We start from the raw sequence: 26,737 nt of genomic DNA, 5'->3' as shown, positions 1-26,737 counted from the left end.
CCCCAGCTCAGTGCTTATATACAATGGAGCAAAATCAAATATGGGGAAAAAGACACAATAACACAAGTCATGACAAATGGCAAATAAAAATTAGTAGCACATTAGGGAAGAAATCTTGTGTGTCATTTTTAAAAACTCAGTGACATTATTTGAACGGTAACAATCGTTCTGTTGATGTTGCTCTCCTGCCAAGACCGAATCACTATGCATTTCTACGGCAATGAGTTTAAGCAATCCCAGCGGCCTTCAAAGGAAAACACTGCAGGCACACAATTGTGGCATTCTGCTGTAAATGATTGATTCCCACTTTATATGAAGTTGACTGCATCTGAAGAAGTGGGTTTTTTACCCATGAAAGCTTATGCCCAAATAAATCTGTTAGTCTTTAAGGTGCCACCAGACTCCTTATTGTTTTTTTTTTGGATACAGACTAACACGGCTGCCCCTCTGATACTTCATTACAACTGGATCTTATGTAAGTACAATTTACGGTCTGACACATCAGAGGGAGCATTTGTAATGAACTAGTGCTGGAGAGATACAGGTACCATTAACATCAGTGAAGATCAAACCTTGGACCTCCGGCAGCACAAGTGAAAGACATGGTCATACTTACAGAATAAGTTTACTGCATAAGACTACCAATTTAACATGTCAGACACTTAGAAAAGACAAATAATCCAAGCATGGATTAATGGGGCCTCAGTATGTTTCTTAAATAATTCTGTATATTCGTCCAATCAATCTTTTAAATTTGAGTAAAAAAAATTAAATCTTTCTTATCTATTTCTTTCCTTTACCTTCCCCATATTACATATACAAGGAGGTAGAGCTTTAGCTTGCACAATGGAAAGTATTAGTTACTTTAACAGATACTTCTCAAATCCTTTATGTAATTCCATTACCTCTGCTCTAAAGAGCACAGATTAAGGTTTCATAATATTTAAAGGAAAAAGCATTTTCACATAAACTGTGGGATTGTGTTCCTTCCTAGCTTCTTGTGTTCCCTTCAGCATTAATTGTTTAAAAAAGAGCCACTGTAAAATTCAAAACCTGGGTTTAGCTTGTTAAAAAAGCTTTTTATGTCCTCTCACAATACAAATTAAGGGAGAGAGAGAAGCAGGAAAGAACTGTTAATGCTGAGAATTTTGCAATCTAATAGACTGCTTGAACATTGGTCTGGTGGGTTGAAATCATCAGAACCCCTTTGGATGGGCTTATTACATTTGTCATTAATCTTCTGATTTTTGGACATGCTACAATGTATATTATGAAACGCAGTCCTGGAATACAATGCACCAAGGCAGCACCTGGCTATTACAGTATGTGTAATTAATTATATGTAAGCTTTTCTGCTGTTCTAGTTATGAATCCTGACATGCAATTTGTTGTTTACTCCTCTGTTATTTTTCTCCAAAGCCTTTTATAAAACATTCATGTTCTGCTTTAATCCCATCCATTTTGTATTTATCTGTGGTTCGATCAGTGAATTCAGAATACTGTGTACTGTGAGCATGAGCTGATTGCGTGTTGGAAATATGAGGTTACTAGGCACAGATAAGTAAAGTAATACTCAGGGCTGTGAACAGGTCAAGATAACCAAGCAGGAGTGGCTTGGTTGTTATTAAGAAATGCCTTTATATCAAAACAAATCTTGAGACTATTCTCCCTTCAGTGTTTGCACATAAATCCCCTTTGACTTTAATGGAGGAGTTTCACTGCATCAACAAGACAATAATATGCTATGTGGACTATTGAGGTTGTGTTAGGATGTTTTAAACAGAAATGGACTTGGCCTGAACTGGTCAGAATGAGAAGTTCCCCAAAATTTGGGGTGTTTTGGTGTGGGCCCAGCTCTACTTTTAGCTTGAGATGTTCATATCATGGATGGATGCTTTAAACAGGTAAAATGTTCACTAGCAGATGTGACCCATCGTCTGCTGATTAAAAAAAGTTGTATAACCAAGGGCAGGGGAGATAATTATTTTTAAAACTTCTGGGTCCATCCTGTCTGTCTTTCTAGGTATGCATAAGGGAGTTTTATAGTCTACAATGTGCAATATGACGGCAATCAGTGTTGACATATTAAAAGCAATGCACATTGGAAAGAAAATTTTAAGTAGATGTCATTGAGGCCAATAACTTAGCAAAATTAAAAAAAGGATTTATATGGATAACAAATATCCAGAGTTAAAACATACACCTTTTCAATTAACAGTATCAGCTCAGGGACCTGGACATCACTGTAGACAGCTCAATTAAGGTGTTAGCTCAATGCGGACCTGTGGTCAAAATATCAAATAAGATGCTAGTATGCATAAGAAATGGGATAGAGAAAGAAGGCATTATAAATGTTTTTGTGTTATGTAAATCGATGGTGCAGATTCATCTGGAATGCTTAAGACCCATATACTAATGCCAAGAGGAGTCATACTTGTAGACAAGGGCACTATGACTAAGATTTTCAGAAATCTAGGAATTACATCCCCATCTCACACTGATACGAGCTGGACTCTTAACATCCTTCGATGTAGAGAGTCCCAGCCTCTATGGCCCTAGGTCTCATTGACCCTTTTTTTGCTTTTATACTAAATCTCCTGTGTTTCAGCTTTGACATTGCTATTCAAAGACTTGCCACTCTGTGACTAGAGAGCACATATTTTAGGAATGGTTTATGTGAGCACTTGGCCTATAATATAGTATGGAAGAGAAGAAATGTCTTGACCCCACTTGTGTCTACAATAATAAGTGCAATAATTGATGTAGAAGCAGGAGAAAAGTATCTCTGTAGCCTTTAAAAAGGACCCTTATCTACTGACATCCCTCAAAATACTAATTTGCTCATGTGGATATGGATTCTAGTAAAGCACTTGACTAGAAAGGGAAAAGTGGAATTGCTAGAGCCTGATGATTAATTCTTAAGTAATTGGACAAATTTCACCTCTGGTCATGTATTGCTATTGAGCAAACTGCAATTTTTTCAGCTGTATTCACTTATCAAAATGAATTTACCACATATTTGCTGCAAATAATTATTTTCTGTAGTTTGTTTTACCAGTTTTCTGAGAGACATAAATGAATATTTACCAAATATTGTTTGTGGTCTTACCTAATTCTAGTAATTTTCTTTACACTTTAAGGTTCTCTAGGGAGGGAACTTGGGACAAATTCTGCCCTAAGAATACCTGTACCTCCAAATTGATTTCAATATGGGTAGGTGTGTAACTAGCAGAACTCAGTCCTTTGTCATTTTATTTTTGCCTGTAAAGCACAATACACCTGCATGATGCTAAATAAAGATAATAATATCCTAGTCGCCTGAGTGACACATGGAACAATATAGTGCATGCATACCTTTGCCAGACTAAAGTCTCTTTTGTTTCTACTTTCCTCTTTTATAGATCTGGATGATCAACTGTCTGTTTGATTATCAACCAAGCTACCTCCCCTACATAATGAAAAAGAAATGCCAAAATTTGAGACTGAGCTCTTCACAGAGTTCTTAGATGCTAGCTAAGATCATGTTAGGTATCAGGTTAATATCTGATAAGTTCTTTAGCTAAGGCAGGGGAATAGATGCAATGATCTAATAGACTTTTTCTATTGCTAACTCCAATGACCTATTTTAGCCCAATGTGCAATCATTTCACCATAGGAGCAAACAAAAGACATTGGGGACTATTGTATCCATAGCTCAACACAGTGTCTTTCCAGATCAAGAATTGCTCCAGTTCTCTGGCACCCTAACACTCTGCTCAAAAATCCAGCTCATGACCAGCTAAGGGCTTTTCCTTATTGTCTGTGCTGCTTTATCCAGTGGCAGTTCTTGGGTTTCTGTTTTACTACCTGCCACATTTCAGAAAGGAGCAAAATGTTTAAAGATGCGAATGATCCATGGACAGAGCACACAAGCCACATCAACACCAAGAGCTCAGACGAAGAATCAAAGGTGTAAAAATGGCATTGAGCAATCCTGCACTGCAACCCCCCCGTCAGCGAATGGTGCAGGGGACCGTGGAGCCAACACAGAGGGATGTGGAGGTCCAACCACCCTCAGTGGAATGGTCCAACGAGGATGCTGTAGGACTCCCGTGTGGATGTTTCTGCAGGAGCAGGTTGATAGTATTGCCAGGGCCTAAGGCAGTGTGGACAGCAGGTGGAACAAAAATATAAGCGAACTCCAGAAAGCGAAGTTGCCAGTGGCTTTTCAGCCAGGAAGCTCCCGTCGGGCATGGTTTGTATAGGACAAGATGATCATGTTGGATGCGGCCATGCGGTCGTAAAGGAAGACCTCAACTCGGCATGTGTCAGCTGAATGTCAAAAACCCTCGAGGTCCAGGCTATTAGTAGTGCTGCCCATTTAGAACCAAAAAAAAAGCCCCCTGGTATATTAGCACTGTGTTTACGTAATGGAACTGTTAAAATCTAGAGAATCTAGAACCTAATTTAACAGCTGTTGAAGTGGGATAAATTGGCACAGCTCTATGACTTCAATAGAACAACACAGATTTACATCAGCTGAGCATCTGGCCTAATACGTTTGTTTATTTTCCTGTCCCAACACTGAAACCTCCTCAGGCAATAGAAGCTCTTCTGTCACTTTATCATTCATTAATGCATGATTCCTGGCAGATTAAGGTTTGTGACTGTCAGCAAACTTTCTCTCCTTGAGTCATGGAAGTTGCATTTAAATTCAGCCTGGCTCAACCATTAGCGTGTGTAGTAGTGATCTGTCTTCCTCTACATCTAATTCCCTCTGAATCTAATTTAGAAAAGTGCATTATTGATTCTATCTATTTATCAGATCCTGCGGCTGTGGTGCTGAGCTCAGTCTTGGAAGTAACTACAAATGATACAAAAAGAAAAAAAATTGCAGGAGAAAAGCCAGGTATACTGGAAATCTCTCAAATTTACTTAGAATTCAATAGATATTTTTTGTTTGTTTCTTTTTAGAGAGACTCCGATGTTCGCTTTATCTTCAACTCTATGATGCTGAAAAGCTACTGATGGGAAAGACCACTACAGCAATCTCTTTGGCATTACGTTTGGAAAAGTTGCAAATGCAGAGCTAGATTATGCATCTTTTCTTTGCGCATAAATCAAAGGGACCACAGCTGTTAGACTGTAAGCTCTTTGGGCAGGGACTATTTTTGTTCTATTTGTATGGCCCCTAGCACAATGGGATCCTGGTCCAAGACTGGGGCTCCTACATGCTGCCACAATACAAATAAATACAAATAATTTTTAAGACGGCCCTAGCAAAAATAGGAAATCAAATCCCCTCCTTCAAACCAAATTCCTCGCGGGAAGCAAATTCACCAGCCACTGAAATAAAGGTAATCGCATTACAAATAGTCTGAGAGTCAGTTTCTCAATCAACAAAAATTTGCAAGCTGACAGCAATCTTTTCAAGAAATCTACAAACTCTGATGAAACTGAAAAACAAACTGTTGTGTAATAACCAGAAATTTGACACTGAGTTTTGTCCTACTGTTTTCACAAAACCAAGTTCCAAGATTTTCATCCCGTTCCTTTCCCCTATAAACCCCTTCTCAAAGCCAACCAAGAAGCCTTAAAGGTTTTGCATATTCTCACTGAGAAGACCAGATAGATTCTGCTGAATTTAAAGATAGTTATGAGAACTCTGGCCCATAAAGAAATACAGTATAACACTATTACATCCTATTCTTTTCTAGGCAGCCTGCCTCAATCTTAGGAGGGGAAGTCTTATTCCTGCATCTCAAAATCTGATCACATTTTAAAAAGAAACTTCTGCTTTGTGCTTCATTAGTAATTTAGGAATAAGTATGCTCTATTGCAACTATACCTAATCTATGGATATTCTCTCAAAGTAGGTAGCTTCCTAAAGACTTCATCATTTGGGGCCTGTCACTGGATGCACCACTCACAGTTGAGCTGGTGACTCCTCCTGGTCACTCTGGGGATTAGTTCTCAAGGCCAACATCCCCATCTCATATGACTGGCATCATATGGGAGCAGCACTGAGGTTTCTCAGTTGTCCTAACAACTTACTTCTTGTAGGGCCACTAACCACCATTTGACAGTTACAATTTTTGTTGGTGCCATCCAGTTCTGGATTCATATCATTGAACTAAAGCCAAAGGGTTTCATATCCCATTACCAATACCCAGAGGTCTTCAGTTACCCCACTTCTTCCATTTTGGTGCTTATGTAAAATGAAAAGTGTGGTGACTCTTCATATACACTCCACAAGCCCTTAGATACTGCCATGATGGGTGACCTGCCAGTATGACAGATTAGAGAGATACATTTCATATCTATGTAAAATGTCCTTGCAGGGGATGGATGAGTCAAAGAAACAGTTTCTAAATCAAACAGCCCTGAGTGATGACTGGATTTCTAACGGGCGTAATTCAGTTTGCATGCAATGTTTCTGAAAAAGCAGCAGCAGGTAGAAGGCTAAATACAACTGGGGACATATTTCCATTCTGCAAAAGTATGTTAAATGTGAAGAACATGCTGCTTTACCCTCCTATTTACCAAGTATGTGAGCTGGTTAGTTTCTTCAGATAAACCATGTTTCACTTTGTGTCAATGTAGATATGGCAAGTGGCACTGTCTGGTGTATAACATAGTGTCCCAAACAACAATACTTTGCACTTGTGTGTAGCACTATTCATCCAATAATCTGACAGCAGTTCAGAGCAGTGAGTAAGTATTATTCCCATTTTACAGATAAGTATACTTATCTGGTGTACACAGATATACAGGGGCCAAATCCTTGGTCCCACTCTAGTTGCCTTGCACCACCTGAGAGACACACAACAACTGGAAACTCAGTGCATCTGGCCCCCTCGTTATTCCCCCAGCATCAGGAATACCCTAGGAATAACAGAGCCACCAGAGAGGTGTTATGCCATCCACCCTTGCAGCCAGAGGGGGAAGGTTGTGTGGACAGGTTACTTTTGTAAATTAAAATTAAAGCAACCTGGGTGTTGCTCTAAGTTACACTAGGGGTTGGCTGCAGGGCGGGGGAGCAGCAAAAGGAGACTTGAAACCACCTTTGTTTTGCCTCCCCTCTCAGCTGCACTGCATGTATCTTGTCACAACTGAGGATCTAGCCCAAAGATGTAGTTGGTTCTGCAGGGTGCTGGCACTTCTGATCATCAGGCAATTGATTTAAGCGCTGAAATATGGATTTAGGAGCCTAACTTTAGGCATTGAAGTCAGACAGTCTTAGTCAATATGTCTAAAGTTATCCATTAAAAAACTGAGACATCTAAAATTAAAGGCCATATTTTAAGAATGTGGCTATTAATCTCTGTGCCTGTGAAAAAGGTGGGAAGGGTTATTCCTATAACACATGCTTTGAGATCTATGAAAAGTATTTTAGAGATTTAATAACAGGATATTTTACGTAAAAGGACGTAGGTGACTGATTAAAAGGTTTCTGAAATAAATATTTACTGCTCCAAAATAGTCTATTCATATTATGAGCTATTAAAATGTTCTTTACTGTGACAAATGATATAATTAACAATTCAACATTATGTTTTAAAACATATCATTTCACAGAATGTTTCAGAAGAATAATGGTTCTTGGAATATTGCAGATATTATAGGTTTGTAAATAAGTAATAAACCTTGAATTGCCCTCATTTTGTCTTCTGTTCCTACTGTCATGCTATATATCATGGTGAACATGGTAGGGAATCGTTTTGTATTCCTTGATTATCCACATGTTGTCTCACATTGTTAAAATATCGCTCATATTCTGAAGAGATGAGTTGTGAGGTGCCAGGGAATGTTTGTTTGGATACATAGCATTATCATGGCAACCAAGGGTACAGGCTTCCCGTATAGCTGGTATGCTTAATTAGTAAAAACCATTCTGGGGCTGGATACTGATCTGGGTGGAATTGAGTTGCCTACCTTCATGAGCTAGGGGCTGAACAGCTGTACTTTAGGGTAGAAAGTCCATTTGTCCTAATTTTAGAGTAATGAGTTAAATCACACATTGTGACTTTGATACAATATAAGGTAGATAACCATTAATGTCAAAAAAGTGAGGTGTGATCAAATTTAATAACATAGGAATAACATACGAATCTAGTTAAGGAAATGACCCTACCAAAATATTAATAATATAACATATTTAATATTAAATTTGAATATCAGTATGTTATAATGCTGGTGACAGTGGTATTTATGATACTGATGGCATTCAAAAGTTTGATTCACATGAGGGTTTTTTTCTGCACTTTTTGGTAAAGTGTTTGTTACATTTTTGTAACAACTTTTGAAAGCGTGCTGCATCTTTTTGTACCCTCTCTATGCCTTTTAAAGGGTTAGCGCATAATGAGAATTTATAAATACTACAGGACTCATGTTTTGATCTTGCCAAAGAAATCAAAGTATCCCAGCACAAAAGAACCCTTGGTTAACCTCCAATTTTCTTCCTGAATCCCACTTCTGAGGGATTTTTTAGGCCCCCAGCAAATCATAATTATGCCAGAAGTTCTCAAAAAATTCTTCAAAGATCTTTTTATATAATAAATCCTTACGGGCTGAAAGCCCTTCATTTCTCTATTTACATTAAACAAATTATGTATTTCTAGATCTGGTCAAGTCCTCTTCAATAAATACATTTTTCTGAGTCAAATGGGCTCCTGGGAACATGTAGGATGTTGCCCCAGCCCTGAGCGTGCACCAGACATGGTAGGGGGACGAACAATGCTGAACTTCAGTTTGAGTTTGGCTTTAAATGCCTTTCAATGCATGCTGACTTCAGGACTGTACATTTATTTTTTCAGAAAAATACTGCATTTGCTTTTGCTTCCATTCAGGTGCTGATTGCTGTGCTACATTATGGAGATTTTTTAAACCATTGAAATGAAGATCACCAGTTACAACATTTTTGCACTATTCCCTTAAATATTTGGGTGACACTGCCAATGATGGTAGCAGTGAGTGGACTGTGGTTTTTGCATGATAGTACATAGAAACTCTATTAACCTATTTTATATTACACAGAAAAACTAACAAACGTATTATGTCATAACTGGTACAATTCAATACTTTGCTTCAAAAGGTTAAATGGTATCTAACAATCCATACTTGTCCTGTTAAACTATGGTACATTTAGTTGCTGTACTGGATAAAGGATAGATGTGCGGACTCATATTTCTCACTCCAAATTTTTGCATGATGTGAACCACATTTTGATTTTCTTATGGACACCCTCTCCTCCCACTAAGATGATGTGATATCCCTGTAGCAACACAAGCTCTTGCTTATATGGAAAAGTAATATGGGGAGTAGTTAGTGTGTTTTCAGCTTCTTTTTTAGGCAAGTTAGCCTCAGGAAACAAGGAAGAGGAACCAGCACCTGTGATAAGCCAGCTCTCTGAAGACCACCAGCAAGTTCTCCACAGATCACAGTGAAAGACTTCCTGACTCAGTGGTCTGAGCAAAGAGCTAGGAGCCAGGAACTCCTGGGGGCCCTATCAGTTGTTTGCACACTGCTTCCATCAATTTCAACAGGAGTTGCATACATACAGCTGATGTTATGATGAGATACCCCCCAACACCTTTCAAGTATTGGTCCTGGCTCCCTTGGTGATGGGGAAGTCTGTACTTCATGTAGTTACATAAATCACTCCAGTGGCTGACATTGGTTTTGCCTGGAATAGGAAGGGGAGGAACTCAGTTTCTCGCATTACTTATCACTCAACCATGGTACTTCACTTCCTTGAAGCAAATTTAACATGATGCCATTTTTAAGCAGTTAGAAGCAATACCTTTAGTTCAGGCATGTTAATTATAAGCTGTATAGGTAGTTTAACATCTGGATCCTTGGTGTAGTCCATGGGCACAATGTTCGGTGCCATTTCATGGTATCGGCCATGCAACCTGCAAACAAGCAAAAAAGAAGCCATTCCATTCAGTAAACAGGCTCACATTGTTTTGCTGCTCTAGGCCCCATTTACTTTTATTAAAACACGAGTCTTGCCACTTGAGTCACAGCATTTAAGGCCAGAAGGGATCAACTAGTCTGACCTCTTGTGTATCACAGAGTACACCAACAACACCCAGCACACTAAATCCAACAATAGAAATGAGACCAACAGAAATGAGACCCACCAGAGACTAAACTATCATGCGCCATAGGCAGAGAATGGGAGGGACCAAAGTGCACCAGTGCTCGAGGCCCCTACAATGGCAGTGAATTAATTAAATGAGATATACCCAGATAATCCTGTCAAGCGACCTACTCCCACACGCTGCAGCAAAAGGCAAAAAACCCCCAAGGTCACTACCAATCTGACCTGAGGGGAAATTCCTTCCTAATCCCACATATCGCGATCAGTTAGACCTTGAGCATATGAGCAAGAACTAGCCAACCAAGCACCTGATAGAGAGAAAGCTAGGTGCCACCGCAGAGCCCTAGCCCACCCTGCCCACTGTCCCATCTCCAGCCACTGCCATCCCAGATGAGACAGAGGAAGGAGATAAAAAACTTCCCAGAATACACTGGGGGAGGGAGGGCAATCTCTTCCTCATTCCTGCCAGTGGCTGGCTCAAACCCTGAAGCATGAGCTTTAGGAATATAAGATAAAAACCAAAAGTGAGCCCCATGGCTGTTGATCCCTGCACCTCACCATCACAAGCAATCCATCATACAGTTGCACTCAAATTTGTCCAGCTCTTTCTCAAAAATAATTAAGTCGTTTGACCCACAACTCCTGTGAGAAGGCTGTTCGAGAACTTCACTCCTCTGATAGTTAGAAATATTCTTCTAATTTCCAGCCTGAATTTGGTCATGACCTCTCTCACTTCCAACTGATAAGCCCTCAGCTTGTAGCAGAAATTCTTATTATTAGACCCTAAGTGGATGACCTTGCACTTTGTACTAATGAATTTCCGCCCATTGTTGTTAGTCGAGTCTTCAAGTTCATCCAAATCTTCCTGCATAATATTCCAGTCCACCTCTGTATGGACGATACCTCCCAGGTTTGCATCAGCAGCAAATTTCAGAGCACACTCCTACTTCTTCTGCCAAGGTCATTAATAAAAATACTGAATAAGACTGTTCCCAAGACTGATCCTTGAGGAATTCCACTTGTAACCTCTCTCTGATACAATAATTCACCTTTCAGCACAACCTGTTGTTTTCTTCTCTTTAGCCAATTCCTTATCCACCTTACAATGTTTGTACTGACCCCACCTTCCCTAATTGAATTAAATTAATTTAATTGAATTAATTGACATTAGGTACTGTGTCAAATGCTTTACTGAAGTCCAAATATATTAGATCTACTGAGCTTCCCTTATCAAAAAAATCATTTATTTTCTCAAAGAGGGAAATCGGATTAGTCTGGCATGATCTACCTTTGGTAAACCCGTATTGCAATACATCTCCTTTACTGTTTAGATCTATGAATTTAATTATTCTTGCTTTCATAATTTTCTCTAAACCCTTGCATACTACTAAGAGAGCATGATACAGTACCTGACATGCAAACAGCAAGTAATGTCCATTAGACCCCTATTAGGGTGCAAAGCAGGAGTGGCATTCACAGGTGTCAGTATACAATAAGCTAGGTATGAAACTGGTGAGTCCGTGGGTGCGTGAGACCCAGTTTATATAATATGTCCACACAGCAAATGTGGCCCAGGGCAATTCATTAGAGTATTTGCTGTGCAGCTATGCAAGAACAGGATCACCTAGGGTATGTTTACGCAATTGATCTGCAGTGATGCAAGAACAGGGTCATCTGGAATATGTCTAGATTGCTTCTGGGAGCAAGACGCCCAGCCCAGCTCCACAAACTTATGCTAGCAGGGCTTACGCTGATGTTGTAGCTGGGGGCTGGAGCTTGGGCTGTCAAGCCTGAGACAGCGGTGTTCCAGTCTGAGCTGCAACACCAAAGCAATGTCTATACAGCTATTTTTAGCATCCTAGTGCGAGCCCCCCTAACCCTAGTCTGTGGATCCAGGCTGGGAGGCTTGCCCCGGGTGCAGCATAGACATACCCCTCGAGGGCCAATGACTGGGGCAAAAAGGTATTTAAAAGACACAGAATACATGACTGCACTTGTAGTCACCCCGGCAAATACCGGAGAAAGCACTTGTCAGTATCCCAGTATCCACCTGCAATAATTCAGAGGAGCCCTGGTCTCGCACCAGTGCTGCACCTTATTATTAGTATTGTGGTAGTACCTATAAGCCCCACTCTGGGATCAGGCCCCACTGTACTAGGTGCTGTACACAAAGTCCCTGTCCCAAAGAGCTTACAGATTAATGAAGATGAGAGAGAACAGGTGCATACAAACACACACAGGGGAACAAAGAGTCAGTTATAATTAGTGTAATAAGCAGTGGGCACAGTGCACCAGCTGCCTTAATCATTGCCAGCAGCATGGCATAAATGTGTTTTAAGGACAGGTTTAGAGGAGGATAATGTAGTAGCTTTGCCACTGACATTGATTTGCTATATGTTCTAGTGAGATAAAGGAAACTTAACCTTGGGCTGTACTGGAAAATACAATAAGGTTGCTCATGTGGAAGTATAACATTGTATAAGTATAACGTTGTATAAGGGGACATGCTGGATACATTGTATATGAGAGGGCATGCCAAAACATGTTACAAAGTATCTGAGGGAGCACACATAGGGACAGTTAGCTTTTGAATGGAGAAGCAATTAAGATAGAGCCAGCACGTCTAAGAAGCAGGCATCAGAATGGAAGGTGTGAAGGGCAATTAGTTAAGTTAACTGGAAGCTGTTAAAGGAGATTGTTAAGGGTGGCAGGTAATTGAAGATACGTGACTGGTCTCAGGGATCTCGAAGGGTGGTGACTAAAATCTTTTTCTTCTTTTGTCTGTAACTTCTCTGTAACTTCTTCTCCAAAAAACTGTATAAATTAAGAGACACAAGCCCCACTCGGGGGGCTCACTTCTAAATGTATTAGCAGAGCAGCTTTGCTAATAAAACAGAGTGGTCTGATAAACTGTGAGTCTTAGTCAAACTTTGACACTCAGTAGCTACTGAGAGCATGTATTCAGTTAACAACGCCAAAGGCTCTTTACTATTGACCTGCCGTCTGATCCTGCACACCCTCACTCATCGCTTCAGACTGGATGATCACAATGTTCCCTTCTGGCCTTGTAATCTATGAATAGGTAGCTCCACTAAGTTTAATGGCATTATACACCTGAGTAAGGACTAGTCTCATGGGAAGATAAGGACAAGTCTCATTCTCTTTGCAGGATTTGGCCCCTAGTTTGGATCAGTATCAATGATCTACAAGTGAAAGATTGCATTACAGTACCAATTCCATATGCCATCTAGTCAAGTGCCCCTTGAAATGATTTTATACAGCTATTTGTGCCTAAATATTTTACATAACCTAGCTATACAGCAAGAAATATCTGAAGGGTCTCACACAGGCTGATCTGCATCAACATTGTAATTTGTCAGCTGTCTCTCTGCAGTTCTCCTCAGCTGCATTCAGTGCGGTTCACAGTACAGCTGCGTCAAGCTGTGATGTGCTTTTTAGTGTCATAGAGAGGCCAGACTGTTTTACAAACGTTTCCAAGAGCAAAATGTTAAGAGAAGTCAATTTCCCCACAGCTATCAAATACAGTTAATCACTTCTAGCTCCCTTAAAAATCTCATTTATGCTTCTAAGATTCCATGTGTAACGTTTTGGCTAAAGTCATTTTTTATGCATTTAGTAGAAAAATGAAAGTCATATTTTTCCTTTACAGGTTCAATTTATTGGAAGGTTTCTATAGGATGTTCTCAGTACTATATGACAGTATGATATAGCCTATCTATGTGCATTTACAGATGTAATTTCATCAAGGGAATCTAGGTACATTATATACAAAGCATTTATAAACCACTGCCGGATTAGCTTGCTGATAATCACCAAACCCCAGAGGACAGAATTATACATCTTGGCTTGGAGACTTGGCTATGGCTAAGGATCATAAAATGTACCTCAGGAGGGGGTACTGCAAAGATGCCTGACCTGTCTATGCATCTCTTTGCTCGCCGTGTGTAACACAGAGCAGCCTAAGAGCTGCTCTAAATTACATTGGCTGCCAAAAGGCACAAGGGCCTGATACAGACACCAAAGTTTGCTGGAGTATAAGGAAGCTCCAGCCACGTCTCCTTTCTCCTCCAGTTATACCTGCTGCACCAGGAGCAGGAGAAGGGGAGGTAGCATAGAAGCCTCTACACTAGCTCTGTGTCATAAACTCATAGATTTTAAGGCCAGTAGGGAGCAGCAGATCATCTGATCTGACCTCTTGTATATCACAGATCATAGAATTTTACCCAGCAACGCCTATATCGAGCCCAATAACTTGTGTTTGACTCACTGAGGGGCCCCTACACCGGGTCAATCCCCATGAAGCTGCACTATTGTGCATAGTTATTTAAAAACAATAATAGCTACTGAGAAGATACTTATTGTCTCCCAGTCTATAGGCTTGTTTAAGCAATCCAAAGGGTGCAAACATCAAAGAACCACAGGCTTGACCATCATATTCAGAAGCACACCAGAAGGTTCTCTAAGCTTATTTGAATCAGCTTCTGGCTCATATAACCATCAGCACCTATTGAAATAACATTTCTTTATCACCATTTATTAATTTTGTTAATTTCAGTTTAGATAACATTTTCTTCAGTCTCTAAGGTGCCACAAGTACTCCTATTCAAGGTAGAGTGGCCTGTTAACACCTCTGCAGTCATAGGACAAAAAGAGGGGGTTAATGGGTTACAGATTGTTGTAATAAACCATAAATCCAGTGTCTGTTCAGGGTATGATTTTTAGAGTCTAGCAGAGAAATGAATTTAAGCTCCCAAGTTTGTCTTTTTAAAGTGCTGTGAAGGTTTCCTTCAAGGATGAAGACTGATGGGTCACATAGAGACAGCAGTGTACTGAGCCCTTGCACAACAGAATTAATTCAAACAGCCAGTAATTCAAGCAGCAAGACCCCACTAAAACCTCTTCCTCCCGAGGCCTCAGCCTGCCCTCAACACCGCAGCCAACAGATATGCTTTATATAAGAACTGAGCTGTTTCACCCCAAGATGAGGGACCACATTCTGGAGTCAAGGGGTCTTCATGGAAAATATCCTGCTGACAGCTCTTTCTGGAGTTCCCCTCTCACTGCAGCTGTGGCAGTATCTTAAAGAGCAGATTGAGCTGAACATAAAAGGAGTGTCCAAGTCTTGCTACCATTTTTTGCCTGCATCTTAGGAAAATAATGTCTTCAACTATGATGCACAGCAAGAATTGTGCCATACAGGAAATTAAATATCCCAGTGACCTCATCACATTTCAGCAGCACTTGGTATCACACAGGTAGTTTGCTGACTCTGTCCAATATGCAATTTCATAAATACTGTGCACTTTGATATAAAGCAGCCATTTCTCACTTTAAACAGCTCTCTAAACAGCATTTGCAAGGGCTTCTCTAAATGCCCTGGGAAAAGCAGTTGAAAACAAAACCTCCAAACCAATATTAATTTTTAGGATTAATTAATCTTTTAACCTTTTTTAGCCTTCAGAGACTGGAATGGTGTTTCATTCTACAAAAATATGGTATTCCCTTCCCTCCAAGCCTCCCTACATGTATTGTCAATGGGATAGCTGGGCATCATTCTGGACTCCATTCCAAAGCACACCTACAATGAAGTGTTCCTATTCATATTGCTTAGATTTCCTCTTCTCCGTTTCTCTCTTTAGTCCCCTCCTATCTGGCTTCCATGCTGTCCATCCACCAGAACTTCCCTCAATACAGCCACTAATGTGACCTCCTAGGTAGCCATAGAAAAGTAGCATTTCCCCATAGGTCTTTTCAGGATGCTTTGCTGGAATCAGAGCAACAGTTTGTGTTTCATAGATTTTCCCCCGGGAGAGAACCATTAGAATCATAGTTTGACCTGCACAACACAGAGCATAGAATTTCACCCAGTCTTGAGTGAAATTTTGATAGAGATACAAAGGCGTCTTGTGCTGCTCACCAAATTAACTGGTGTCACAATGATTGATGTCCCCCGTGCAAGTAACATTCTGCTAGGAACAGCACACTGGGCAGGTATGTGAGAGATGGCAACGATGTATCCCAGCTGTTGTGGACTAGTGTTTGTGTGCAGTATCTGACTTTTTAAAATAAGAGCAATGGATGAGGGCTCAATGAGTGGTTGGTGGGAAGGGTTAGGAGGACAGCAGCAGTTGGAATAGCCATTATTTTTGCTCAGTATAAAGACCGAGACTCAGTCTTTTTGTGACACATACAAAGCACAAAGTAAACACAGCCCAAGAGTAATAAAAGGACCTTTCCTGCTAATGAACCCTCTATCCTGTCCAGAGAAACCAAATCAATCCATTTATATAGAAATGGGTCCAAATTCTGATGTGGCTCATCAACGTGATATGTGAGTTTCAAATGGAAAATAAGATATGGTGTTGTTAATCTCATCCCATTCAGAAAAGCGACTGGGTTTCATATTAGATTACAGAACTACTTTTGTTGTCCCACAGGATACCAAGCAACTTGTGTCTTCCAGTGTAAGGCCAACAGTTGTTCTCATCTTATTTACCATGGACACTTTCACGTAATTAGCTTCCTTGTAAAGCACTTTGGGAAGTAAAATTGTGCAAGAGCGGTGTGCCTCCTTGACCAATGCATCCTGTCTCCTTGTTTGTGCTTTTCTCATTACTTAAACATTTAGCTGTTGCAACTGTATAAAGGAAAATGATATTCCTGCAGCACATTTGCATCTCTTTGTGGCATTTCAGCAGTCCACAAATGTTAGGAGGCATCACCAAGGGAACGTTACAAGCAGTGTTCCTTGGCAGACTATTAAAATGATTAAGCTACACAACAAGGCAGAAAGACATAGAAAGTAGTATGTTCCGTGTGGTTAGCTTATCAGAGATTGTAAATAAAACCCATTCCACTTTGCCCTACTGCAGGGAAGCATGACCAGAATTTTAGAATTGGACAACACTTCTGATCAGAGAACTAAGTTCGGTTTTTAGAATCAGAAGAAAAATGCATATTCTTAGGTAGAAAAACACAGCACCATGTACCTGAATATCTGTCCTTCCTATACTTGGTAATAATGCACCTATGTGTTTTACCTGGAAGTTTCTCTATGAAAACACACAAAGGTTTATTTTTAAAGAAAGTTGAACTAACAACAGGAGCTTATCAGAGCCCTTCTGCAAATGCTAGCTGTGAAAGCTGGGACGGGCAGGGTGCTCTATAAATGGTTTAATAATTAACCGTCATTTTGACTGAGCTGCTCACCCATCTGATTGTCCTCCCTCCTCCCATCCTCCCATCAAAACACCAGGGAGTTAGAGACAAGAGAGGAATTGTGAGGTAAAGGGAAGAAAGGGTTCAAATGCCACCATCCCAATGGTAGAAAAATCATTTTATTCTCTATTGCTTGCTTTGTTTCTTTGTTACCTCAGAGCAGATCTCTCCCTTCTTGGGCCCATCCATCTACTAGCTAATGGACCAGTACCTCAGGTTTTACCAGCTGAGAATTGGGCCCATTGGCTTTAGTTCTAGCTCACTCACAGTTGAAGGGAGAGGCAAGTCTGACAATCTAAACTGAAACTCAGAGTCACAAACTTCTCCCATTCAGCCCTAAATTCTATCTCTTCTCTCACCCAGGTAATTGTCTGATCACCTGGCTTTTTATCTCACTGCCATGATGTTTTTACTAAAACATATCTATTGATTTTTTTCTATGCTTTTTCATATACTGTTTATTCCGGCATTGATCCTCGAGCACGGAGAGCTGGGAATATATCCGTTGAAGTGGAATAGGATTTCCAGCTACTTCCTGTAAATAATTAACCTTTTAGACAAAAAACAAAGGCTGTTCCTGTTCTTTTCTGGAGTCTGACAGACAGGACGTATTGACAGGTTTCTGAGAATCTTTGGAGATGGGACCAAGTGAATGAATAGCCTGCTGCAATGATATTCATGGCTGAACTGTACAAACAATTGCTTTACTGTAAAACATTTCATTCAGGATAATGGATGACTGCACAAAGTACAGGAGAAGAGGGAGCAGAATTTTAGCTAGAGTAACAGTCCCAGTTGTGATTAAACACTGTGAGCTGAATAAACAGTTAAGGCAGGATAATGCCATTGTGCACAGGCTGAGAATGCACAATTTGAGTGGAACATTTTCCCTATAGCAGCGGTTCTCAACATGGGTCGCAAACCCCTTTGAAAGGGGTTGCCAGGGCTGGCTTAGATTTGCTGTGGCTTGGGGCTGAAGCCTGAGCCCCACTGGCCAGGGCTGAAGCCAAAGCCCAAGGGCTTCAGCCCTGGGTGACAGGGCTCAGGTTGCAGGCCCCCTGCCTGGGGTAGAAGCCCTTGAGCTTCAGCTTTGGCACCCCGTACTCAGAGCGGTGGGGCTGAAGCTTTGGCTCCCCCACCTAGAGCACTGGGGCTTGGGTGGGCTCAGGCTTCGATCCCCCTCCTGGGGTTGTGAAGTAATTTTTGTTGTCAGAAGGGGGTGCAATGAAGTTTGAGAACCCCTGCCCTATAGGAAAAGGTAATCTCAGTTTCTCAGGGCAGTTGCCTTGGCTTGGGGAGGTAAGGAAGAGATTGCAGGAGGCTCCTTGAGGTACCCACTGCATCCTTATGGGATGCAATCTCTGCTGAAACTGGACTGTGTCCACAGACACACCCATCTAAGCTCCTGCTAGAATGTGGAGACTGATGCGAGGGGGAGAGAACGCAGACCTCTAAAAAGTGTAGGAAGGTCCATTCCTGAACATGTGACCTGCTTTACTCCACCAGTTTTGTCTCTGCACCTACCCTATGTACACCTATGTAGTCAACTCTGCACCTCTCCATTAGAGCCACTGGTTCATATTTTAGCTGATATCTGGAATTAAAGTTGCATTCTGGTGTGTATTTAGGGAAATAGGAGGTGGTTTATGTGGTGCTGGCAGCTGGCTAGCTCAGGTCAAGACCTCAAAGAAGTGTTAAGTGTACCAGTTCATTGGTGGGTGAATTTCAAAAGAATGTTAAAAGGTACTATTGTATATATAGGCAATTCACTCTTTAGAATAGATGTTAATTGTATTTGTCTTCATCTACCTGCATTCTGTTTAACGTATATTAATGTAACTCAAGTAAGCTGTTGTTGCTATATCCTTTTTCTGTGTCCTGTAACTCTGTAATTACCTTTACATTATGTATGCAACGCTACTTAATTAACAGGTTTCAGAGTAACAGCCGTGTTAGTCTGTATTCGCAAAAAGAAAAGGAGTACTTGTGGCACCTTAGAGACTAACCAATTTATTTGAGCATAAGCTTTCATGAGCTACAGCTCACTTCATCGGATGCATCACGAAAGCTTATGCTCAAATAAATTGGTTAGTCTCTAAGGTGCCACAAGTACTCCTTTTCTTTTTACTTAATTAACATTAGGTCAAAAGGCCTGTAGTTAAATGTTTAGTTGTGAAGTTATTTGATTTGTAAAATCTAATGAAGAATTGTTCCTGGCCGTCACATTGTGTTTCCTTTATCTCTAAATAGCCTATCAACTGGAACTGAAGCCTTAGAACTTTGAATGATAAGGTTGTTGACGTCTAAGCATGGGTCATTATATGAAAAACAAAGGAAGATCCACAGACTTTATCTTCCTTTAGTCAACAAAGCAAGGCCCAGGAGGTGATGAAAACACTTTCTAAAGACTGTTTTCAACTATAAAAAGGCACAGTGGGAATGATTCTGCATCTCTAATTCATCTGAATTCTGTCAGGGGGCATTCCAAGATACCAGACAGAGGTCCCCAAAAGACATTTTGGGAAGCCCTGAGGAATTTACAAAAAGACTCTAAGAGACTGGCAGATTACTACATCTCTCCTATCATTTTGGACTTATAAACTTTAACTCACCTGTTACATATTTTATTTGCTTTAACCTTGTAGTAACTCATTTATTTTCCTAGCTAATAAATCTTTAGTTTATGAAAGAAATTGGCTACAGTGTGTCTTTGGTGTGAGATCCAGAAGCATCCAATGACCTGGGGTGACTGACTGATTCTTTGGGGTTAGAAGAACCTAGTGTATGTGATTTTGAGTTTTAATAATCTTTTATCACAAAGTCCAGTTTGTTGGGGTGATAAAGAGCAGCTAGAGAGCATAAGGGGACTGTCTGTGACTCCATGGTAAAATTAATACTGTATAGTGAGCCACAAGTACACTTTTGTTACTGGCCAAGTCAGGGCTGGCTCCACGGTTTTTGCCACCCCAAGCAGTGAAAAAAACTGCCACCGCGGATGGCAAAAGGGAGAAGCTGCCGCCGATTTGCCGCCGCAGCCGGAGGAACTGCCGCCCCTTTCTAACTGCCGCCCCAAGCACCTGCTTGGAACGCTGGTGCCTGGAGCCGGCCCTGGGCCGAGTGAAACCTAATGATAGAATGTACCAGCAGTCTGGGAGTGTCTGCCCTGGTTTCTGACAGTCTGACTAGAGTTTGGCACTCTTAGCTGCGAGCCACTCCAGGCACCATGACAATTACTGTAGTCTTTTCAGGATTCAAATGCCACAGGTCAATTGGGCTTTAAGATCAGAACCCAACACTAATTAAAGTTTAAAGTTTTATATTGAGAGTTTTAAGGGTTAAAGATTAGTTACAATGGGTGAATCACAAACATATGAGGGTCTTGACAGAAAAGACCTTAAGCAATTGTGCTTTTTAAGAAAAATACCCCTCAGATTAGGAGCTGAGAGCGTTGCTCGTGGACTATGACCAAAACGCAGGGACTCAGCCCCTTCTCCCCCATGTCCCAGATGCAGAAGTGATCCAGATGCAGATCCTGGTAGATGAGAAATGACACAATCAGGAAATGATGGAACTCCGAATAAAGGAGAAGAAAGATACAAGAAAGATCTAGCATAGCACATCTGTTTCTGTGTTTGTCTAATATAAATAGCAAGTGTCTAACCCATCCCAGGATAACAATTCACCATTAAGTAAAGGATCTTTTAGAGGAAGAGAGGGCAGCTGCTCAGTCACGATCAAGGATACTGTATGTCTTTTCCATTCATTTTTATTTCCCTCTCTATATATTACTATCTTATTCTAGCATAGGCCTGCTTCTGTTGCCAAAATAGGGCACATATTAGGTACCACCTAGCTTTATTCAAGCTGCAAAGATGAACTCCATTTTCAAAATCCCCAGCAAACTTGTGTTGTTGAGCAGACCAGTTACTCTCTAAAAGGCTATTTCTGGTAATCACACACTGCTTTATGGGAGCTGAGTGTTGTATCGTCAATCTCTACAATTGACATTAATGGAGAACTGGCAGACAGAGTACAGTGTATGAAGGAGTAGAATAGCTTTGATTATGCAGCATGGCATCATTAGATAGTCATTCAGGAATGTGCTTTAGTAACAAGCTGCAGTTTACCTGGGTTACTGCACTAGCTTTTCACCTCTGCAGACTTGGATTCAGATTTGATTTTGACAAGGGAGCTGAATGCATTTCTAATCAATCTTACACAGTGTAAAGACCAAAGTATAGAGGGGCTATTTCCTAAACTGAATACTTGCTTCATTTTAGGGCCATAATCCTCCTATTTTTATGAAGCAGATAATCACAGTCAGTCAGTCATGCAACAGCCACTATTTGGAACAAGTATAGTTCTCAGTGCTGAGAGTCAGATTCAGCTACCAATTCCCAAAAGTTGCAGTGAATGGCACTGCATGGAATATTATCTGCTGAGAGTCATCTCTTGCTGAAAACTATTATTAATCACAAATTAATACAGAACATCACTCGTCCTCTATGCTAAAGGCTAGCAGCTCTAACACTTGCTGTGTTCTTACAGGAGCAGAAGACACTTCATCTTTCATCTGATGACCTCTGGTCATACCAGCCTGAGTTGGATCAGTGACCTGGAGACGAAGGTCTCTCTTGCATTACCTAGATTTGGAGCTCTCCATGCCCTTCAAAGGAGGAGGGGTATTTGGAAATAACTTAAAATTGCTTTAATTACTCTGGTCCTTTCCCCTTTCATGAAAAACTCCATATCTTGTCAGAAGGGGGCAGTGTGGGGTTTGCCCCCTAGAAAAGGTTTCAGGGTCTGTCCCAACCCTTGGGATCTGGAGGGAAATTGGGGCCAACCACGTGGAAGCCCCCTTCATTCTAGCCCCCAACAGCTCCCACTCCCCTTGCAACATGGCTCCATTGGCTGCAGCAGTCCTGCACGCTATAGTATCTTCTCCAGGGAATCTCCAAGGGACCAGAGAGGGATAAGCATCCATCTACTCTGTACTCTGACCTGTTCAGTCTTGACCCTGTGGAGATCATAGAATCATAGAATATCAGGGTTGGAAGGGACCCCAGAAGGTCATCTAGTCCAACCCCCTGCTCGAAGCAGGACCAAAACCCAGTTAAATCATCCCAGCCAGGGCTTTGTCAAGCCTGACCTTAAAAACCTCTAAGGAAGGAGATTCTACCACCTCCCTAGGTAACGCATTCCAGTGTTTCACCACCCTCCTAGTGAAAAAGTTTTTCCTAATATCCAATCTAAACCTCCCCCACTGCAACTTGAGACCATTACTCCTCGTTCTGTCATCTGCTACCATTGAGAACAGTCTAGAGCCATCCTCTTTGGAACCCCCTTTCAGGTAGTTGAAAGCAGCTATCAAATCCCCCCTCATTCTTCTCTTCTGCAGACTAAACAATCCCAGCTCCCTCAGCCTCTCCTCAGAAGTCATGTGTTCTTGACCCCTAATCATTTTTGTTGCCCTTCGCTGGACTCTCTCCAATTTATCCACATCCTTCTTGTAGTGGGGGGCCCAAAACTGGATACAGTACTCCAGATGAGGCCTCACCAATGTCGAATAGAGGGGAACGATCACGTCCCTCGATCTGCTGGCTATGCCCCTACTTATACATCCCAAAATGCCATTGGCCTTCTTGGCAACAAGGGCACACTGCTGACTCATATCCAGCTTCTCATCCACTGTCACCCCTAGGTCCTTTTCCGCAGAACTGCTGCCTAGCCATTCGGCCCCTAGTCTGTAGCGGTGCATTGGGTTCTTCCGTCCTAAGTGCAGGACCCTGCACTTATCCTTGTTGAACCTCATCAGATTTCTTTTGGCCCAATCCTCCAATTTGTCTAGGTCCTTCTGTATCCTATCCCTCCCCTCCAGCGTATCTACCACTCCTCCCAGTTTAGTATCATCCGCAAATTTGCTGAGAGTGCAATCTACACCATCCTCCAGATCATTTATGAAGATATTGAACAAAACCGGCCCCAGGACCGACCCCTGGGGCACTCCACTTGACACCGGCTGCCAACTAGACATGGAGCCATTGATCACTACCCGTTGAGCCCAACAATCTAGCCAGCTTTCTACCCACCTTATAGTGCATTCATCCAGAGATCCCAGACGCAATATGTGTTCTGGTGGCTGAGGGGGGAAAGGAAGAAGTTGGTGCTGTGGAGGTGATTGGGTCCTCCCTTCTGCATAGAAGGGAGCAGACCCATTGAGGGTTCTCTTCTGGCGACAGATCTCAGGAAGGGAGCATCCCAGGCCTCTGACCTCACATGTGTGGACTTAGAGAGCCTATTATTTCAGTAAAATGGCCAAGTGGATTTCCAAGCTCTCACAACTGCAGTGACTGTTTTCATTTGCTGTCAAATTTTTATCGGAGCGAGGCTCAGATTTTCCCAAGGCAAGACCCAAAGGCAAACTCTTCTTTGGCCTGGTACCCATAAATCACCACCAAGCTAGGCAATGACAACACACTATAGCTGGCTACACTGCCTTTGTGATAAGAACTCCACACACAGAGGAATGCTGGAAACAAAAGATAAAAGCTGATAATGGCTCATTGATTAAAAATAAGTAGAAGCTTTAGTGGCCATTTGACCCTAATACATTAAATATCTCATTAACTCTGCAGTGCTTTCACAATATCATAAGCTAGCAGTAGAGGCAAGGTAAGAATAGATTGCACATATTTATTCAGCAATATTATATATTCTCTTATACATCAGGAATTTATTCAAACACATTTGATAGTGTGAATCATTTAAATAAAAAGAAAAGGAGTACTTGTGGCACCTTAGAGACTAACAAATTTATTTGAGCATAAGCTTTCGTGAGCTACAGCTCACTTCATCGGATGCATTCCACTGAAAGCTTATGCTCAAATAAATTGGTTAGTCTCTAAGGTGCCACAAGTACTCCTTTTCTTTTTGCGAATACAGACTAACACGAATGCTACTCTGAAACCTGTCATTTAAATAAAAACATCCGAAGTTGAATTCTAGATTACTTTGCATATTTATAGAAAATTACATGCAAAATGGCTTTACTAGATTTCAGTGACAATGGCGTGTCTTGGAAAGAACTATCAGTATCAAGTGAAATGCTGATTAAAGTCACATCTTCTCATTATAAACCAGTTCACCATTCACTAGTGACTCGTATCAGCCCATCACCAACCCAAGATAATGCAACAAAATCAGCATAGCTCCTCTCAATACCATTTTCTTCCAGTGCAAAATATGGCTTCTAGCTTATGAAAAAAACATTTCAGAGATGGATTGTGCTCAAGTGAGAGTGTGCCATTCAAAACACTCATTTTTACACATTATTTTCACTCCATTTGTATTATTAGTAATTAATTTAACATATGAACTAGCTGTTTACTTCTGAGGCAGGTTTCTCTGTGCATTAGCTACCCTATGCGGGCAAAGAAATTCTGTGTTTTACTTTAGGGTCCAATCCTGCAAGGTGTTATGCACCCTCACAGTTCCCACTGAAGTCCTTATGTGGTCAGGTTAAATCACAGCAGCAGCCAAGTCCACTCCTGATGTAAGCAGGCACTATTCCACTGGCATCCATGAAGTTGTGCTGCTTCACTCCAGTAGTGAATTTTACCATAGGTCAGTATTGTCTATCAGACAAGACAAAGAAAGATCTCAGCCCTGGTCTACACTACAGGGTTAGGTCGAATTTAGCTGCGTTAGGTCGATTTTAAAATGAATGAGTCTACACAACCAATCCTGTTCCATTGACCTAAAGGGCTCTTAAAATTGACTTCTGTATTCCTCCCCGGTGAGGGGAGTATCACTAAAATTGACCTTGCTGGGTTGAATTTGGGATACTGCAGATGCAATTTGATGGTACTGGCCTCTGGGAGCTATCCCAGAGTGCTCCAATGTGACCACTCTGGACAGCACTTTGAACTCTTATGCACTAGCCAGGTACACAGGAAAAGCCCCAGGAAATTTTGAATTTCATTTCCTGTTTGGTCAGCATGGCAAGCTCAGCAGCAAAGGTGACCATGCAGTTCCCCCAGAATTGCAAATGAGCTCCAGCATGGACTGAAAGGGAGACACTGGATCTGATTGCTGTATGTGGAGAAGAATCTGTGCAGGCTGAACTCTGATCAAAAAGAAGAAATGCTAATATATATGCCAAAGTCGTACAGGGCATGGTGGAGAGAGGCTACAACAGGGACACACAGCAGTGCCGCGCAAAAATTAAGGAGCTCAGGCAAGCCTACTAAAAGACAAAGGAGGCAAATGGTCGCTCCAGGTCAGAGCCCCATACATGCCGCTTCTATGATCAGCTGCATTCTAGGGGGGACCCTACCACTACCCCACCAATGTCCGTGGACACCTGCAAGGGGGGAGTCTCACGCAACAGGGAGGAGGATTTTGTGGAGGAGGTAGAGGAGGAGAATGCTCAGCAGGCAAGCGGTGAATCCGTTCTCCCTAGCAGCAAGGACCTTTTCATCACCCTGGAGCCAATACCCTCTCAAGGCGGGATCCCTGACCCTGAAGCCGGAGAAGGCAACTCTGGTTAGTGCACATTTGTAACTACAGTATAGGGTTTAAAAGCAATAGTGTTTAATGTTTGATTTGCCCTGAAGAATTGGAATGCATTCGCAGCCAGTACAGCTACTGGGAAAGTCTGTTAACATGCTTTTAAAGGAGCAGGAATCCTCCAGGGACATCTCCATGAAGCTCTCCTGGAGGTACTCTGAAAGCCTTTGCAGAAGGGGAGCCCTGAGGAGGGCTACCTTATTTCATCCTCCACGGTAGGACACTTTACCACGCCAAGCCAGTAGCAAGTAGTCTGGAATCACTGCAGCACAAAGCATGGCAATGATTGGTCTTGGGTTTTGGACGCATTCAAGCAACATTCGGTCTTTATCTTTCTGTGTTAGCCTTAGGAGAGTGATATCATTCATGGTCACCTGGTTGAAATAGGGGAATTTTTGTAAGGGAACAGTAAAAGGACCCCGTTCATGCTGGGTTGTTTGTGTTTGGCTAAAAGGGATCATCCCGGAGAATAGCCACTAAGCGGGGGGTGGGGGGAGGTGTGTGCTGCACATCCACCTGAAAACCGCAGCCCCTCCTTTTAAATGTGAAACCCAGCTGGCATTGCTTGCTATGGGAAAGGATAGCGCTGCAGTTTGAAACCATTCCCACATGTTATGAAGGTGTAAGAAGCCAACCCCTCATACCCTTTGGCTTATCATGGCTGCCTGGAAACCGAATTCTGTTGCCCAGCCATTTGTGATGTGTCACCATACCGGCAGGCGCTCAATATAAAAGGCAAAATGCAGCCTTGTACCTAAAGCACATGTGCTGTCTGCTGTGAATTGCTTGATTCACTGTGAAAGAGTTTCCCTTTTGTTCTCAGAAATGTATCATCTTAAATTTTAC

At 41.6% G+C, this 26,737-nt stretch overlaps 1 protein-coding gene across 3 annotated transcripts in view; it reads right to left on the bottom strand.

The window, feature by feature from the left end:
• Positions 1–26,737, bottom strand: part of CIB2 (calcium and integrin binding family member 2) — a 135,588-nt gene that overhangs the window by 40,175 nt on the left and 68,676 nt on the right. For 2 of the 3 annotated variants that reach the window (XM_073303557.2, XM_073303556.1), the window contains exon 3: positions 9,782–9,893. The exons of the other annotated variant lie outside the window; for it this stretch is intronic. In XM_073303557.2, coding sequence (XP_073159658.1) covers positions 9,782–9,871 — 90 coding nt within the window. In that variant the 5' untranslated portion in view covers positions 9,872–9,893. The remainder of the gene's footprint in view (positions 1–9,781; positions 9,894–26,737) is intronic. 3 annotated transcript variants of the gene reach the window in all.

This window comes from Lepidochelys kempii, chromosome 10, assembly GCF_965140285.1.
Source record: "Lepidochelys kempii isolate rLepKem1 chromosome 10, rLepKem1.hap1, whole genome shotgun sequence".
NCBI lineage: Eukaryota > Metazoa > Chordata > Testudines > Cheloniidae > Lepidochelys > Lepidochelys kempii.
Note: the sequence above shows the minus strand (reverse complement) of the source record. Positions and strands in the feature narration are given on the sequence as shown.